A 19,626-nucleotide genomic window follows, 5' to 3' on the forward strand; every position below is an offset into this window, starting at 1 on the left:
GATGGGGTAAACACATCTCTCGGACATGTCTATTGTACAATTAAAAAACAATCGATGCGATTTTTAGCACAAATGTGCCAAACACGAACATTCAATTTATATTTAGTCGATCGCCTTCGTACGTCAAATGATAGCACAGCGCACATCAGAATCGTATCACTCTCCACTCTCCACCCCCACCCCCATCTGTCCACCATCTCATCCACCTCCTCATCGCACACTCTCCTTGCGGGTTGGCGAGCAAGTTAGTTGCACGTTTGTCATGCCAACAAAATAATTAAAAAACAAACAACAACAACAAGAAATTAATTGAAATGAAACTAAACTAAGCAACTGAAAACGAAAACAAATAAAAAAATGCGATCACACAATGTTGTTAAAATGTATACACACACACACACACACACACATATGTAGATTCATCTAGTATAGTATAACGGATAGAGTTTTGTAATGCGACTTTGCTCCACTTTGCCCCACTGTCACTGGCAGCAGCAGCAACTAATTTGAAATTTCGTCATCTGGATCACTTTCTACTTTCACTGCACACACACACACACACATACACTCTCTCACATCAGCCGAAATTGCAGCGTCATCGTTTGGTCAAAGACAAAAACTCACATTAACCTCAACCAGCTGTTAACCATGCACTCGAAATCAAGATCAGCTTTTGCGCAATGCTCTGTAAAACAATGCTTAAAATGGGATGCAAAACTTTCTTTCCTCGTTTCAGTTTAATTGTAGAACTTACCCAATGAACTCAGCTTCTATGGCTGATGGAGTTGACAAATTTAGTAAGCAAGTGTCCTAGGTCAAAAGTTAATAAATAACATAAAGATCTTCATTAAAAGAGCTGTGTAAAATGATATAGTTAAGATTTATGTTAGAAAACGGAATATTGATTAAAGCAAATTTCATGAAATTTGGCATACCGTTGTCCCTGGTTATAAGCTGATTATGTAGATAAGAATTAAATAAAAATTAATAATTTATTTGAAGAGAAGAGAAGAGAAGAAGAAGATTTAAATACATTTTTGAGATTATCATAGAGTATGTTGTAGTCGAGCATACTTACATTAACACTTCTTTACGTGCATGCGTCGTTATTTTTGGCTGGTTTTTGCGATTCATCGCCGCTTTAACACTTCCTGGTTACTTAGTTGAGCAAACATTTGGCGGCGCATGCGGCTCATTCGCTCCTCAGCTGTGCACACAGCGACGCATGTCGCAGACGTCGTTGCTGTAAGCTACAACTACAACTACAACTACGACTACAACAATGTAATTACAACTACAAGCTAAGCCACAACTCTTAATAGTAGCTTTGGCATTACAAATGACAGATGTGCCATGCGAGCCAAGTTTGTTGGCTTTGCGCGCTGCTTTGCTGCTTTGCTGTGGTTTGCTTAGCGCGTACTTTCATCTCGCATTGACCCCAAAACGCTGTCGAATCTGTGTGCGTGTGTGCGAGTGTGTGTGTGTGCCCCAGTTGGGGGACACATTATCGTGGACTTGAAGGCGACATCAGCATGGTCACGTAACAGCTGCAGTTTATCGAGTATTCCCATTGATCAGATTACACAGCCAATTGAAATAAATCGATATTACAGTGTGTGCTGAAAGTATTCATATTCAATTGCGTGTATTCTTCATTTGAAATTTCTCTCAAAATTCTAATAAATACATCTTCAATCAGCTACAATTTTTATAACTTGATTGACTTGAATTCAATTTTTTTTTTTTGGTACATTTTTCAATTTGTAATTGGAATTTTTTCCTCTTAATTCAAATCCGAATAAAAATTTCTTCCATCAGCTTAAATTTGTAACAATGTGATTGGCTTCAATGCAATATCATTTCTTCAGTTTTTTTTTTTTGTAATTTTTAAATTTGCATTGCAATTTTCTTCGCACTTGAAATCCTAATAAAAATTTCTTAAAAATTTAAACAATTTGTTTGACTTTCATTCAATATTATCTCTTTCGTTTTCTGTTTTCAATTTTGTAACTAAAATCTCGCTCATAATTGAAATTCAAATCAAAATTTCTTCAATCAACGACAACTTTACCAAACTGCAATTTGATTGACTTCCATTCAAGTTTTTTTTTTTTGAGCAATTGAAATTTCCCTCATCATTCAAATGCGAACAAAAGTTTCTTCAATCAGCTAAAATTTCAGCAGCTGCAATTTGATTGACGAATTAATTTACTGACAAACCTTGTGTTTAGCGAATTTTCAATTTCCAATTTCAAAGTTATTAAGCATCTGCAGATCTGCAGCCAGGCAGATTTCCATAACGACTATTTGACAGTTGTGATTGATAGATGCCATTTAGCTTATCGTCGACGATTTCACAACTAGCAACTGGAAAACGGAAAACGGCGGCGTTGCCAGCTAGTTTTGCCATAAACCACTGTTTGAGTGAGTGATTGATGGATTGATGATGGATTGATGCCCCCCATTCAGCCCGTTGTCGTCAAATAAAAAGAGTGTTTTGTTTTTTTTTTCTATAAATGTTAAATCGTTTGAAAACAAATTAATGTTTCATTTTATTTTCTGCATCGTTTTCATTTTGTTTGTTTTTGTTTTTCTAATCATTTTTTTCTTTGTTTGTGTGTGTGTGTGTGTGTGTGTTGTATTTGCATTCTTGCCGATGCGTTTGCCATATTTGATATTCAATACAAAAATACATATGGGAATACGTATGACGAGCATATTACGTATACGTACGGTGTGCGCTGTGTTGCTGCTAGGAACATCAATTCTACATGTTGTTGCTTTTGCTTTTGCTGTTGTTGTTGTTGTTGTGCGACACATAGAATATGCATATGTATATGTAGTATGTTTGTGTATATATTGGTTTTGGTTTCCTTCAGCATTCGCTTTGGAAACAATGTCGTTACATCATCATTACAATAGTAATAATTATTACAAAAAAAAAAGAAGTATATAGTATATTCATATATCATAATCGTAATAATAATTCTTCATTAATCGTAATAATATTCATAATAATTCTAGTAATAAACATTACAATTGCTTACATCTTAAATGTTCACACTTATAGATTATTATACTATTAATTATGTTCTGTGGTTCTGTGTATGTGCGATGTGTGTGTGTGTGTTGTTGTTGTTCATTGGTAAAACTTATAAACTTGAAGAAATTTTCAATGAACTTTTAAGTTTTGTTTTGTTTCGGATGCAGTTAATTGGCATGAATTCGTAATTAAATAAATAAAGGCGCGCGCGAGTTCGTCTTAAGTATAAATAAACTAAGACTACAAAACTACTACGAAAAAAAAAAATCTAGGAAAAAAAAATAGTTTTTCATATTGGAAAGCTAAACATATTCGTTATGCTGAGGTGTGTGTAGAAAGTAATTGTTGGAAAAAAAAAACATATAGTATGTAAAGATATATATGAGATGCTTCATTCGTATTTAACTCTGAACTCTGGTGAACAGCAAATGGAGTGACTTCTTTTACTTTTTACATAAAATTTTGTCGAATCGTGTGTAAATATAGTTTCTATAAGTTTCTAGTTTAATATTTTATTTGATTTTGTTTGTTATACTTTTTCTTTTTCTTCATCCTCTTCCTCTTCCTCTCTTCTTTTTTTGCGTTTTCTTTTTGTATTGTATTTTGTATTTTCTTTTTTTTGTTTGTTTGTTTGTTTTGTTGTTTGTAAATATGTGAGAAAGTGAAAAAAACATCACAGCTAAAACTTCAGTACATTTTTCTTGTGGTTCGAAAACAAAATTAATTAATAATAATAATAATAAAAACCAAAAAAAAAAAGAACAAAATGTGTGTGTGTATATAATTTCTTTATAAATATATGCTTACAAATCGTAATTGATGTGTGTGTAAATGTGTATGTGTATATGTATGTACGGAGATACATGCATACACATATACACATCGATACACGTCAGATGGTCAAGAGTTCTCCTCTTTGTTGTTGTTGTTGTTGTTGGTTGTTGTTATCTTGTATGCATGTCTACTGTAATTATATATCATCAATTGTCGCGTTTTTCTTTTTCTTTTCCTTTGTTTTCTTTCTTTTCTTTTCTTTTCTGTTCTTCTTTTCTTTTTTTATCGATAAGCAACATCATTTTGTCATTTCTGTTTTTGGGCGTTTCTTTTCTTGCTCTCTCCTTACGATTTCGGCTTCGGCTTCGGTTTCTGTTTCGGTTTTTCTTTTTTCTTCTGGATTTCGACACTCTTGTTGTTGTTTTGTGAAGGAGACGCGATCTCGAAACGAATCTAAAACTACATTACTATGCGAAACGGCTTACAGACTACACAAGTACTTTGCTGGCCTCCCTCTCCCTCTCCCCGTCCCTCTCCCTCTCCCATTTTCCCCCCTTCCTATCTGCGCTGCTGATGCCAAGGATGTCCCCCATATACACACATATATACATATATATATTTTCATCCCCCTCTCCCCCATTGTCCCCATTTTCAACCCACCCATCAGCACATCCTCAACTGCTCCGGCTCCGACTCCGTCTCCGACTCCGCGTCAGCTCCGCCTCCTAATCCTCCCAGCTGCCATCGGAGTCGAGTTCGCAGCGTACACGCCACAGCATCAGTTCCATGCAGGCGCGCGAATCCTCGAAGCTGCTGTGTCCGGTGGCGCCGTCGCCGCTCTGAATCTCGCGATTCAAATGCGTTTTGGTCAGATGCCGGAGGGCACGACGATACGGAAAGCCGCTGGAATGGGGGAAAGCGATCGATGTGTCGATCAGTGTGTTGTGCACCAGACGCAAGGCGCGCAAATCATTGTCGAGCCCATGGCCAATCAGTATGGTGTCCGCATCGATCAGCTCGAGCAGATCGCGTTGCACTTCGGCGAGCGTCTTGACGCCGCACGACTTGAGATCCTTGGCCGTCACACCCGAATAGCGTGTGTTGTAATCGACAATGTCCGCATCGGGTCGCACATAATGCTCGTACACCAGCTGCCCATTGAGAGCAACCAGCGAGACCTTGGTCACATCGAGACCGCGACCCGTATAGCTCATCTCACAGTCGAGCGCATAGACAGCCCGCGTTTGCGTCTGTCCGTTGCTGTTGCCGTTGGCCCGGGGTCGTGTGTGGACAAAGTCCCGATATGGACCATTCACACCGACCACCGATCCGGTCCACACGTGCAACTCATGCCGAGTGCAACCGATGTCGCTCTCATCACTCGAACTGCAACAGGTCCAGCGACTGACCCAGGCGCTGCCATCGTAGCACCGATGATACTTGCCCCAATGATAGCTGCACTCGTCGCGGGTCAAATACTGTCCGCTCAGCTCATCGACGAGGAAATCCTGTTTGCAGCGCACACATTGCTTGGCCAAACTGCGTTCCTCTTCGGGTGCATCGTAGTTGCAATAGAGTTCGTTCGATGATTCGCATTCACTGCCGCTCCATTCCCCAGCCGATTCCGAGTCGAGGGAACGCGGCGAAATGTTGCCCGAATCGGTCGATGTGCTCGCCTCGTTGCCGCTGCCACTGCTGCTAAGGCTGCTGCTGCTCGTTGGCTCCTCCTCAAAGTTGTTGGTGTTGAGACCGTCGTGGCAATTGATCACGGTCATCACCGTTTCGGTGACGGCCATGCAATGCGCTGCAGCGAAACTCATGTGCGGCAAACACTTGAAGATCTCGATGGCGCCCTCGTGGACAACGCTCTCGACGGGAAAACCGTAAACGCGCAACAGATGCGGTTCAATGAGATAGCGTTGCAGTTGCTGTTGCAGCGCCGCATCATCGAGTTCGATGTGTTCGTATTGTCTCAATGGTGGCACCAAGAAGTTTGCATTCTGTCTGTAAATCTTGTGTTGGTTGCGCGACCAGCTGCTGGCTGCTGCTGTGTTCAAGCTGTGGCTGCTGCTGTTGCCGCTGCTGCTGCTGCTGTTGGGTGAACTTCCCGGCGAGCTGAGCGCCGAAGAGGAGTTGCTGCCACCGCTGCTGCTGCTGCTGTAGTTGCCACTCGATTTGGTCAAGCTGTTCACATTGCTGTTGCTGCTCTTGTGGTTGCTGCCGCTGTGGTTGTTGCTGCTGCTGCTGCCAGCTGGTTTGCCGTTGCCGTTTTGACATTTCGTTTGCTTCGACTTGTTGTTGCTTCCACTGCTGCTGCTGCTGCTGTTGCTGCCACGCTTTTGATTGGCGCCGCTGTTGCAGCTGGCGCTGTTGCGCCACTTGCCCTGCTTGCTGCTGCTGCTGCACTTGCCACTCGCCTTGGCTGTCGCCGGCTGCTGCTCCAGTGGCTGCTGCACCTGTGACTGCCCCGGCACCATGGCTGGTGTCCTGTTCAGTGACTGCTTCAACGCTGACTGCGCCTTCTGCTGTCGCTTCGATCGCGACTTGCCACCGCTGCCGCTGTTGTTGTTGCCACCGCCAGCAGCTGCATTGTTGCCACTTCCACTTCCTCCGTTGGCACCGCCTGACCGTGAGCCTGAGCGATTCGACTTCGACGTCGACTTGCCCGAGTGCTCGTCACTCGAGTTGATGTCCTCGCTGGTCGCCTCGCTGCTGGTGCTATTCCGATGCCCCGGATTGTGCTGCCCCAGAAATTTCTCTGCAATTAACGAGACAAAACAGAAGAACGCAAATTAGTTGTGCAGTCGACTATTGCAATTGCGCATTTACAAAAGTGCAGACAAGTTGTACTTTAGCTTATATTAATTAAAATATTTCACTCAAATTCTTTTAACCGATTGAAGAATACTCGTAGGTAAAACTCTGACTCTGGCTTATCTCATTGCAATAAGCAATTCTATTAGTAATTTAAATAAATAATAATAAAGAGTTCAAGCGATTTTCTAAATTTAAATTAATACAGAAGTAGAAAATTCTTGTAAATTCTAATTTATAATTCCATATCTTCTTTATTTATTATGCAGTTTTATGTTTTAGAGCAATTCGAATTTAGAACTTATGAAAATTCTTGTAAATTTTAAGTTATATTTAAAAATAATAAACATGATTTTCTTTTTTATATTTAGCATTAAAATTCTTGTGAATATCAAATTTTATTTCGATATTTTTAAGTTTAAATGGAATTGGAATTTAGAACTTACAAAATTCTTGTGAATTTATAATTCAAGTTTAAAATAATAAAAATGCTTTATGTAAATCTTTTTATATGGTTTTCCCCTTTTTTTTTGGTTCTCAATTTTGATTAAAATTCGAACTTAGTTAATTTTTAAACTAGTTTTGATTTAGTATATAATTCAAGTTTATATATTTTAACTTTCAACTCTTTACATTAATATTTAATTAAAATTGTAGTCTTTAATTTGGTTTATTATATATTTTCAACTCTTTTTATAATCATTTAAATTGTTATAATTCGATTAAAATGCAAATTACGATTTTAAGAAAATGCTACTTCATTTTGAAACTAGTTTTTTTTTGTCGCTGGCTTAAATTCAACAAATTCTCAATTTTATTTGAAGTTTCGCATTAAAAAACTTGTTCTAGTTTTTAGCGTGCATTTTATTTTAATACTAAAACACACATCAAATGCAGTTGAAATTTGAATAGAACTCTTTTATTTTTGGGAAATTGAAATTATGTATTTACTATATTTATTTATTTATTTATTTGTGTATTCTTTAGCAGGTGTAGTAAATTGAGTTGACGTCAATTTACGTTGCTAATTTGTGCTGCTGATAACGTCGTAGAGCGTGCGATTATGCGTATGTTGTGTGTGTATTGAATACCCACACACACACACACTCGCACACACACACACACACACACACGCACATGTGTTATGCTGTGTGTTTGTTATCAGTGCGCTGGCGATCGTTGCTGGGCCACGTGCTTTTCGCCTTTTTACGTATACTTAATATTTATTTTGTTTATTTATTCGCCGCAAATGTGTGCTCAGCCCTTGGATACCCTGTAATCTCTGGGTTAGAGGGTATATTCTTGTTGATTGTCGTTTCTGTTTCACATTCTTTTTTTTCGAAATTTAAACTCGTTATTGCTTTCAATTTACAGGGTATGTGTGCGTCGAGCACTCTGGCTTTATTGAGCGGAAGCTACGCATGACTGGAAGATGGCAGATGGCAGATTGCGTTTGATTTGCGACCCGTGGCTCGTGTACGCTGTGTGTTTTCATCTGTTCTTCTCCATTGTTTTTGTTATTATTCATTCTTTTTTAATTTTTTGGCTAATAAAAATTTCAAGTCCCTAGAAAAGGGGCGAAGGGGGAGGGGGGGGGGGGGCACAAGTGGCAGCAGCTATTACAAATACGAGTATTACTCATTATCAACATAATTATTATAAATAAATTTGTGACTTCCGCATCGAGCGAGAGAGAAGAGAGAAAGAGGCGTGGCGTTGTCAAGCGAACTTGTCGCTTGAATTGATGCCCGGGGATGCGGGGAAGGGGAAAAGGGAAGCTTATAAAAGGAGGGACAGAGGAGGAGGAGGAGGAGGAGAAGGAGGAGGCGGACGTGCTTTAAACTCGTTTCATCAACACGACACGTGGCAAAGCTCTGATTTATGCCGAAAACATCAAAAATCTACAACAACAAAAATTGAAGAGAAAAGCGAGAAAAGAACAAGTTCCAAGTTCAGGTTCAGGTTCAGGTTCAGGTTGTGATATCTCTCTCAGCTATCTAACTAACTAGCTTGTGCATTGTTATTTCATTGTTGTGTTGCCGCCGCATTGTTGTTCATTCCATTTGACAAAAGGCAATGATGATGAGGCTGCTGCTATCTGCGTTGCGTTGCATTTTTGCTGCCCGCTCTCTCGTCGCTGTCGCTGTTGCTGTTGCTTCCTATTTGCAATGCCAATTTGTAAAGTTTTTCTCCTCGCTTCCTCGCGCGACAAATTGCTTGAACGCATTTCCTCAATCGACTAAAGTAAACACACAAATGAGAAGAGCAATCGGGGGGCTGAGCTTGAGTTTGTTGACACACGACGCTGAAGGACATTTGGTTGATGTTGTTGTTAGCGCCGATTTGGCAGCAGAAGCTGCACGTGAGCTGAAACAGCAATTGGCCCTAGACGAAGCGGCAAATTTCTTTGGCTTAAATCACGCATACGCCGCGGTGGCACAGACTACAGAAGCAATTATTGTTTACATATGTGCAACACGTACTTAAAACATACTACAAACAAAATGTACACGGCAAACTGTTTGGGCCCAGCGATTAGATAAACGACGAGCTTCCCTCACACACACACACACTCACAGTCGAACACACACACACTTGAACACACCCTCAGGTCAATGTGATATTGCTTTATCAGAGGGGCGCACACAAACACGCGCCAAAATCTTCAACAACCTTGAAAATCTATATGAAAATATATGTATATACAAACACACACATATGTATATGGAGATATAGTCACATGTGATTAAAACGTAAACACAACATAATTATGCGAGGTGCGTTCCACATTTATACGCAGAGACCAACAGCCAACAAACCCAACAACTAACAACTAACAACTAAACAACTTATAAGCCATAAGCCCCAGCGCAAAGCACATGGCAAACAAGTCACCGCAATCACATGCTGGATTTTGTCACCAAACACACACACACACACGTATGATGGGCAGCACTGTTTGAACTGTGAAGTATACTCGTATTGGCAGCACTGGTCGCAGCATTGTAACCAAGAGAAAACGAAATTCTCAGCACTTGCAGAAGAAGCACTTTTGGCAGCACTTTCTATCGACTTGTTATCAAATCAGTTTAACATCTTGCCGTTAACTAACAAATGCAAAGAAAACAAAAACGTGAGTTAGAAACTAATGTTCAAATTGTGCATATTTAACATGCATATGAGAAAAAACTATAATGTTATTTGATGATAATGCTTTTGCTTTAGCTTTAGCTTTATGACTTTGACTTTTCGACGCTTGCATAATTATTTTTGCCATCGATCAGTTAACTACACACAGAACGAACATCTGAAAGTGAAGATATGAAAATTGTATTTCTAACAGAATGATAATACTCGTATTATCGAGATCTGATTAATGTCATTCTAGATTAAGAGATGCCAGAGGAGCAAAGTCATTTAAATGAGCTTACAATAGATTTGCCATTTGCATAACTTGGCAAATGTTACAAAACCCCAGCGATAGCAACAACAGCAACAGCGACGACGTCGACGGCAATGAGAACTATTGAAAGTCCCTGATAAGATTGCAAAAGGCGAATTAAATGTGGCTACTGTGTGCGAGAGAGCGTTGCCGATTTGCTCGATGATAATCTATGTGTATGTGTATAAGTATGTGTGTTTGTATATAGTATAACATAACAAATTCAAAGTAACTATATAACAGCATACACTTTTATATACGCACTATATAATTTGGCTTACTGCGTGAATAACAAAATAACAAAAAGAAACACTGATCACTCATTAGATACTCTTCTCTTGCAATTGTTGTGAAATGTTTTGAGTTAACTTTCGACATTTGTTTTGTTTTGCTTTATCAAAGTTCTTAAGAAAATTCGCGAAATATTATAATCTCGGTGGTAGGATTGGTATACCCGATTTGTGTGCGACATTTGCAGGGTAGTTAGTTTGGGAACCTGTGCGCTTTGGGGCGTGAAATGAAAAAGTGCATGCAAATGATTTAGACTATGATATAATTGAATTGTACATACTATTTTCATATATATTTAATTTCATATTTGTTTTCACTAATTAGCAACTAGGACCAGACCCAGTCAAACCCTTCAATTAAATGTTTAAACTAAGCAATCAGAGTGACGAGAGAGAGATAGAGATCGAGATAGAGAGAGAAACACAACAATGACAACAATTATTCGAGCAATTCTCACGTGAAATTTGTATTAACTATGATCATTGAATGTAGTAAATTTCCTCAATTTGTGCACGCTTTCTGCACATTACTCGAAAATCAGTTGCCGGGCAGCGGGCTCAGCGATAAGATGTGTTGCCAATACCCTGTGTCTGCAACTGGCAACAGTCGAAATCGAGTCGAAACCGAAAACAGAAACACAAACCACCACAAAAGCTAAAGAGCCCCATCGACTGTCTGTAGTCCGTAGTCTGTAGTCTGTAGTCGTCGTCAAGTGGTCGCTTGTGTTTTTCGCTGTGTTTCCATGCCTCTAATCAGCATTCAGTTGCTACGAGCCGCCCCTGACGGCTATCCCCAAAAAAGAAATTCGAATAAATAAATCAAGCAAGCACTAAACAGCATGACAAATCGTAGACACTTCATTTCAGTTCAGTTCAGTTCAGTTGTTGCTGTCGCAAGCAGCATTTGTTCAGCGTTTGTGCTAGCTGACTGCTATGACACGCGCAAAGACAAATGGCCATCACACAGATGTCTGGCTGTGGCAAGCAGCTTTTTAGCGTATGCAGCTGACAGCTATGACCGTTCAATTGACCCAGTTTAACTTCTCCAAGCATAGAACAGACTATTATCAATTGATTCAGATTTAATTGATTGTGTAAGAAATGTTCATTCAAATGATGATGATGATCATCATCATCATTATTATCATCTTCATTGGCTGATGCACAATTGTGTGAGCGACTCTCGGTTGGCCTTCAAGGTAAGTGGCATTGCCAAATGGCAAAAGTAGCTGAGCAGCGCTTCCTGTGCGCCAGCCCTAGGCCAACACAAGAGTCCACAGTTCAAATAAAAAATAAACACAAGCACAAACACAAAAACAACAAACAAGCAGACGAACCATCAAACTTTTAACTAAATAAAAAAAAAGCGAAATAAACATGCGACAAGTCGCAAAGTTAATGGTCATATATATACACATGTGGATATGGGAATGGTTATGGTTATGCTAATGTTTATGCAACTATCCAAGTGTGTGTGTGTGTGTGTGTGTGTGTGTGCGTTGTACGTGACAATGTGTTGTACTTTGGCAATAGGCTCGCTTGAAATGTTAACTAATATGAATATGATTTTGATTTATTAATGAAACTGGTCAAGCACAACAACAGACAACAAATTTGCTGATGCACGTCAAGCTACCCTATGACTAGGTAATTGATAGGTAATAGCTTTAAAAATTTGCAGAAATAAACATTTTATGAACAAGTTTTCAGAATTTAGTTAAATTTCCTTTACTCTGCAATTTATAAGAACACTTTCAGAATTTCTTCAAATTTTGTTTGTAATTTCAGGTTTTCTCTTTCCTTCGATTTCTAAAATGCTCACTTTATAATGTGCATTAAAGAATTTGCTTAAATTTCCCTTACTAAACTTTCCTTAAGCAATTAATAAGAAAAGTTTTAGAATTCCTTAAAATTTGGTTTGTAATTTCAGCTCTTTTGATCGCCTATCGCAGCTTTTAGGGTTTTACAGGGTATTCAACAAAAAAAAACTATGCATGCCAAATGGCCATTGAGGTCAAAGCGCCAAGAGGCGACGACAACACCAAAAACAACAACAACAACGATGTCAGATTTAATAGGCAATTGGCTAAAATGCGAGCCGTAAAAAGTTGGCAATGCATAATACGATAATAGTACCTATAACTCCTCAACTATATGGTAATACTATATATGCATATATGGAAAACAAATCTGACTTTTCTTGGCTGTGTGTGTTGCACGCAATCTTTTGAGGCGTTGTCACGAAAGGGTTCTCTCTTAGCTCCCTTATTACTCTCCAATCTAGATAATGTCTGGTGCAGAGATTACATTACATATGCATAAAGATAATAGCAGTCAACCTATTAGATACTTGAGCGCAAAAGATAGCACACACACACACACAATAGAACACAATTGTTCTTCCGGGGTATTACAATGCAATATTTACTGTGGTCGGTGGTTCTAGAATATGCTTTGGCATAGTACAAGTATAATTATCTTTTGCAGAGAGATCTGTATCTGTGTGCGATCTTTGATCGCGATCTCATCATCATTATGTTTGCGTTAAGCGTCTCTCAAAGGCAAAACGGGTTAACCTTGGCCATTGCCAGTGGCAAGCAACGAGACAAGACCCAGACAGACAAGTGCAGAGAACTCACGAGATTCGAGACGGTGTCTCAGTCTCCGAGACTGGGACAGAGCTTTGCTTTTGAAGTGGGCATCAAAGGAAATTACGTTTGACGGGCCGCGCGTACACAAACGAAGAAGAATTGAGCGTTTAATAGGTTAATAATGCGACTGCTGCTGCTGTTGCTCGGCCATTGTATCTGTATCTCGTAGATGTATCTGAATCTGTTTCTGTTTCTGTATGCCACACCGTTAGCTGCTCTCCACATTCCACATTGTCTGGGAGTTGCCACTAAAAAAGGTAAGCGAAATGAGTTCAAGTTTTTCTGCCTCATACCCACAAACAGTAGGCTGAGATACAAATGTATCTTTTCTATGATTTATCTCGTATCTATATGGGATTTTTTTGTAAAACCGCCTAACCTTATTAAGATGCAACGAGGCGTGAATTGTGCGGCGGCGACGACGACGACGACGACGGTGGCTGCAATGGATAAATAATCGCATCACACACACATTTTGGCGTCTTGGCCAACTTGGCAATGGCTTAATTACATTGCCGCACAAGGTGAACCATAAAAAATACGTTTACGTTAATTAGATATTGGTTAACTCGCTATCTGTATTACGGAAGAGGAATCTCGAGTAAAACTTTTCAAATGAATTCAAATGCAATTTGCGCATGTTCTTTAAACCATTTAAAAAAATATTATTGAGTTCAGTTGTTGTTTTCGAAAATGAAAATCATCAGCTCCAAGTGCTAATCAATGACAAAACACAATGACTTATGTAATTGGCGCTTAGTCGGGGGCAAATCTATAAACTGATTATTGTTGTTCACTTGGCTATATCTCAGTTGGAGGCGTCGACAGCGGCGTCGTTTAAGCGGTTTTTTGGCTTTTATTTTGTGCGTTTTTCTATTTCAGTTAGTTGAGATACCACAACAAACGGAACAACTATAAAAAAAATTAAAAAATATAATAATACTGGGAAGAGAGACTCGAGAGATCTCTCAATGCTAATCAGCTGATTCTACGACTATTGCGTCTTAAGTTCTTATTGCTATTATTGCTGTTGACATTGCTATAAATAAATGCTATAATAAGCGCGCATATAACACACGAAACGCTTTACAAATAATGCTGGAAAGTTTTCAAAGTGAAGAATATGAAATACTCTTCGGAATACTCCCAAAAATAATTCCTTTCAGAGTCAACTCACTTTACGCAACAGCTGGAAAAAACTTGCTCAAGATTAAGAAGAAATGGTTCGACTACGAAGGTTTTCCCCCCTTATTATTTGGAATCATAAAAATCATAAAAAATATTATAAACGCTTTTTTGCTTGATATCAGCCCTAATAAGTAAGTCTTATCTTGTTAGCTAGCTATCTCACTCGATCTTTGCCATATCTATCTCTGTCTAACGCGCTGTCAATACTAAATTCCGTGTCGAACATTTCCATTCCCAGATTTTTGTTGTTGTTGTTGCTGGTTTTTTTTTTTTTTTTTTTATTGAGTTATATTGTGAAGCTTTCTCGCATCACGCTTTTTGTTTATTTGTTTAGCTAATGAAGTTTTTTTTTAGTTGGCTATTTTTGTTGGTGTTGTTGTTGTTGTTGTTGTTGCTGTGGTCGAACTGCTTTTGCCATTCTTTGACCATCTTCTTTCGAACTGAATTTTAATTGATTCCCCCCAACGGAACGCAACGAAAGCGAAAGTCGAACCAGAAGCGAAGCGCCTCTTGACATAATCGACTGGAGGTGTGTGTGTGTGTGTGTTTAGTATGTAGATTCAACTGTGTGTGTGTGTGTGTGTGTGTGTGCCTCACGACTTTCATTAAGGCTTAAGCGAAGATTTCCTGCAATTTTCTTATTTATGAGTCTAGAGTGCAATTGAAATATGGAAATGGAAATGCCGCAAGCGAGGTCTCAAAATAGTTGCGCGAATCAGCAAAAAAAAAAATATATATATATATATATATACAAAAGACCCGCACATGAGGTTACATATACGAGTATATAAAAATACAAGTATAGCTATTAGCTATTGAGGTGTCCTTGTCTTATCGCCGCAATAAAAGTAAGCAAAAAAACCCAAAATCCCAAGTTCCTACTTGTCACTTTAATTAAATATTCTTATGCACTTAACTAACCAGCAACTACTTGGGCTTATATATACACAAAGGGAGAGCGAGACCCACCTGAAGAGCCCTTTTTGAGAAATCAATGCCTCTCGAGTGGGCAAAGGCTATTATTATGATTATTATTATTATGGGGCACCCAGATAGCGCCACTTTCAAATAATAATACTCAGCTATAGATAAAGGTACCCACAACACTCGTATATCAAAGCAAATAATTGTAAAATGATTGTGGGCTGCGCCACCTCAAAAAGACGAAACTGCGTCTTCAATTTTTTATACTCCTTTATGACATCGCCGATCCACATACAGGGTGTGCTTTTTGTAGTATTTTTTTTTTTTGTATATTTTGCTTTTATTCAAAATAGGTAGCGGGTATCTCACAGTCGAGCACACTCGATTGTAGCTTTCTTACTTCTTTTTTTAATTGAAATAACCACAACTTTGATTCAGCCGATAAATCACCCAAAGATATTTATAAATTTAGTACTATATGCATATACCAAATATAGCCTTTGGTACATTTTAGTATTTTTGCGGTCTTTCTGAAGAATATGGTTCTTTTTTTAGGTTCCTCCTATGTGGTACTATATCCATATATACCAAATATAGCCTTTGGTATATTTTAGTATTTTTATAATTTATTTTAACTCAGTTATATTATATTTTGTATTCTATGGTATATTTAAAATGTAGTACTACAACCATATACCAAATATAACCTTTGGTATATTTTAGTATTTTTGCTGCCTTTTTTTAAGAATATGGTTCTTTTTTTAGTCTCCTGATTTGAAATTGAAATAACTACCTACAATGATTCATTCGATAGATCTCCCTAGGAAATTAATTTGGTGAACAAATAATGTATTACATGTTTGTCAATATTGTAAAAATCAAGTATTTGATGTTATTTGTATTCATCATAATGTTATCTATTATTTGTTATCTTGTTATTCCTATATTTAAATTTTAAAAATTACTAATTTGATAATTTCAAATATACCAAAATATTCCGACTAATTACTGCGCATCTTAAGCTTAACTGAGATCAAGGAAATTTTCTTAGACTACGCGTTTTTTTCCTAGCTAAAAACTCAAATTGTTATTTTGAATTTTTCCATCCGAAGAACTTATCTGGCCAACACCCAGACACACACACACACACACGCAGAGACACACACAAATCAGCCGATTCATTCGTGATAAGAGTTTGTTTTGATCAATCTGTCAGCATACTGCTAGCGATCACTGTTGTGACCAGCTGCTGACCTAATAAATGGAAGACGAGTGCCTAATTAAAAAAAAAAAAAAAAGAGTGCACGGAAAAAAAAGTATCCAAAAATTGAGTCAAAACTCAACTCGGTTTATCGCCGAGTGTGTGAGTGTTTGTGAGTGTATTCATTTAGCTGTCCAAATAATTATATTTATATACAAAGCTCTGATTAAGATACGTTTGGAGAAATCTGACGATGACGTTGGCAAGTATGCGAAATGATTCATGGTGTGAATGGCGAGCGATTTGCTTGGAATTTTATAAGCGGCAACAAATTGTGAATCAGCTATAGTCACAATTGTTGTTGTTGTTGTTGTTGTTGCTGGCACGCTTCTTAGTGATGTAATTTGTTAGTGTTTTACACTCACCTTCGATGCATGAAGAAGTTACGAAGCGATGCCAGGACTGTGCATCGGCGCCGGCAGCGACAACATTCGATCGCTTCTGTTGCAAGTTGTAGGCGGCATTTCCAGCTTCATGCCGCTTGTGGTTGTTGTTGTTGTTGTGGTTGTTGTAGCGAGCCTTGCGTGTTGCATTGTTGCTCTTGCTGCCACTGTTGTTGTTGTTGTTATTGTTGCTGTTGCTGTTAGTCTGTTGATAACTGTTGGCAACTGTTGCTGCTGCTGCTGTTGCAGCTGTGGCATTGCCAGCTGTTGTGCCAGCTGCTATGTTGCCATTGGCATATTTCTGTGTGCAACGCTTGCCACCGCTGTTGCTGTTGTTGTTGTTATTGTTGTTGCTGTTGCCATTGTTGTTGTAGCGCTGCATTTTGTCATCTGGAATGAAAAAGAGAGCGGCGAAAAGTGAGTATACAAAAATGTTATCAAATGTTTTATTCTTATTTTGCTGCTGTTGCTGTTGCTGCTGCTGCTTACAAATCTTTTGCAGTTGCATTTGCCACAGATCGTCGAGGTACATGAGATGCATGTTGTTTGTTTAAAGCACATTAAAAAACAATAAATAATATTTATATTTGTTATGGTTGAGATACGTCGCGATTTTTGCGCGCCCGTTTGCACTTGCAGTTCGAATCAAACTAAACGCCACGATTAGCGACGAGCGTGATATAAACAACAATAAACAACAACAACAACAATTGGGGCCAGTTAAAAGCGCAAGCGAAGACAAGGAGAAAAAACAACATCGAATACTACGAAAAAAACCCAGTACCCAGAACTCAAAACCCAGAGTCCAGTAATGCGATTCAATTCTCACTCTCTCGCCTATCGATGACGACACAGAGACTGACAGCGCGGGAATGAATCACCACAGAAATTAATCGACGACGACGACGACGACGACGACAACGACAACGACAACGACAACGACGATGACAACAGCACGCTTGATAAGTATGCGCACAGCTTGTTGTCTGTGAGTGGTGGGGGAACTGCAGCTGAGCCCAAAGCCAAAGCTAAAGCCCAAACCCGATTGAGCTTGGGGTAGAGCACGCGTTGTTGGACATTCGTGCTCCCGTTGCTCTAGTTGCTGCACTCGCAGACATGTCGCTGCATGCACAAACTTGCACGTCACAATCACGGGTAAACCAGGCGAACGTCATTCAATTATTGTGTTTATTTATCGTATATCGGGTGGGGGGCAAGAAGCTAACAAAAAGCTCAAGTTTTATGTATGTGTAGACAGAATGACTCCAAAAAGCACGCAGCAAAAAGATTACAAATTTCAAACATTGCACAAAGCGATTGCAAATTTAGTATTTGCTCAATTATTAAATGGAATAAACTGAATGAAAATACCAAGTGTCAAGTTCACACTTGGAATTCTTGTTGAGTTAAGAAATTCTACCAAATTCATTGACAGCGAAAGGTTAAAGTTAATTAGATGAATGAAAATGATATCATACGAAACTGTAAATTCTTTAATCTAATCTTAGCTTAACAAAATATTGAGTTAATTGTATAAAAGCACAACTTTGCGGTATTAGTTTTAAAATATGCCAAGTTTATATACCGCAAAATACTAAAAATATGCCAAGCGTTATACTGTGAATATTGGCATAGCACAATATACCAAGTATAACAAGTACGGTATATTTTTTATCATATTTGTGGTATATAAATATAAGGTTTGGTATGTTTTTAAAACACTTAACATGTTTTTAGTATTTTTTGCATTAAAAATATACCATATAGTGCACAATATACCAGATTGACAGCCAAAGCTACTAAGATCAAGAACCAAGATATACTTTATAGGGTCGGAGAAGCCATCTTTTCCATCTTTTATCAAAAGGAGTTTTATAAATACAATATGAAGATGGCAAAATGCATTTCATATGCGTGCCAAATCGAAGCGAAATAAATTTGTAAATCCAATTCTTGCTTAAGAAAATATTAAGTTAAAAATTGGCAAAACCAAAAATGTTAATTCAAGGAAAGCTGATTATTGGAAATGATATAATAAGACCATAAATAAACCAGCAAGCAGATGAATGCAGAAATACGATATGAGGATGGTGAAATGCAACAGCTGCTGATCGAGTTGATCGACGCAATAATACTATATATTGAATAATCCGCCATATGCAAATGAAAACAAACAACGCGAGTTGAAAGTTTCCAAAAATAAATACTCGAATCGAGTATTTTTAATTGTATTTTTATATGCGAACGAATCGTTGATTCATTGAATTCCTGCCCTGCTGCTGCTGTGGGGCTTCGGACTCGATTGAGTTGCATGCCACACAACAGACACACACACACACACACACACATCAGCCAAAAATAGCCCCTAAAAAAAAAAGATTTGCTGATGCTGATGCTGGCAAGTACATAAATTTGGAGCTCATCAGTGCTGCCCCCGGATGCGAGCCACGCCCACATTTCAACTGACGCGCGATTTGCGATACAGCATTCAGAGTTGCTTTCACTTCATTGGAATTTCTGCAATTTGTTTATGACTTTTGCTTAGAAATGCGCGAAAAATAACGGCACATAGCCGCTACTAACGCAAAAACGCACGTTTAATAAACAAAAACAACAGACGTGAAAAAAGTGCAGAGCACAAAAACAAAAACAAAAACAACAACAAACAGCTAAAGCAAGCTAGCGAAAAAAAGTTCAAATACAAATACAAATAATGATACGAAGGAGGAAAACAAAAACAATCAACAGAATGACCAAATAAAACACAAAACAAAAAGGAGAAGAAAATAAAATTAAAGAAAACGAAAACAACCAAAAAAAAAAACCAAAAAAGAACCGAAAATTAAAAATTAAAAT

The 19,626-nt window shown here is 38.4% G+C and overlaps 1 protein-coding gene across 5 annotated transcripts in view; it reads right to left on the minus strand.

Moving 5' to 3' along the window:
- Positions 1-3,980: 3,980 nt before the first annotated feature.
- LOC133848724 (hybrid signal transduction histidine kinase A) overlaps positions 3,981-19,626 on the minus strand; it is a 45,607-nt gene continuing 29,961 nt past the window's right edge. For 4 of the 5 annotated variants that reach the window (XM_062284386.1, XM_062284382.1, XM_062284383.1 and 1 more), the window contains exons 2-3: positions 16,753-17,160; positions 3,981-6,575 (exon numbers count right to left, since the gene is read on the minus strand). In XM_062284386.1, coding sequence (XP_062140370.1) covers positions 4,543-6,575; positions 16,753-17,160 — 2,441 coding nt within the window. In that variant the 3' untranslated portion in view covers positions 3,981-4,542. Of the gene's footprint in view, positions 6,576-16,752; positions 17,161-17,259; positions 17,371-19,626 lie in introns of those variants that run through there. The other variant, XM_062284385.1, reaches the window with a different exon arrangement.

The sequence above is a fragment of the Drosophila sulfurigaster genome, chromosome X, assembly GCF_023558435.1.
Source record: "Drosophila sulfurigaster albostrigata strain 15112-1811.04 chromosome X, ASM2355843v2, whole genome shotgun sequence".
Classification (NCBI taxonomy): Eukaryota; Metazoa; Arthropoda; class Insecta; order Diptera; family Drosophilidae; genus Drosophila; species Drosophila sulfurigaster.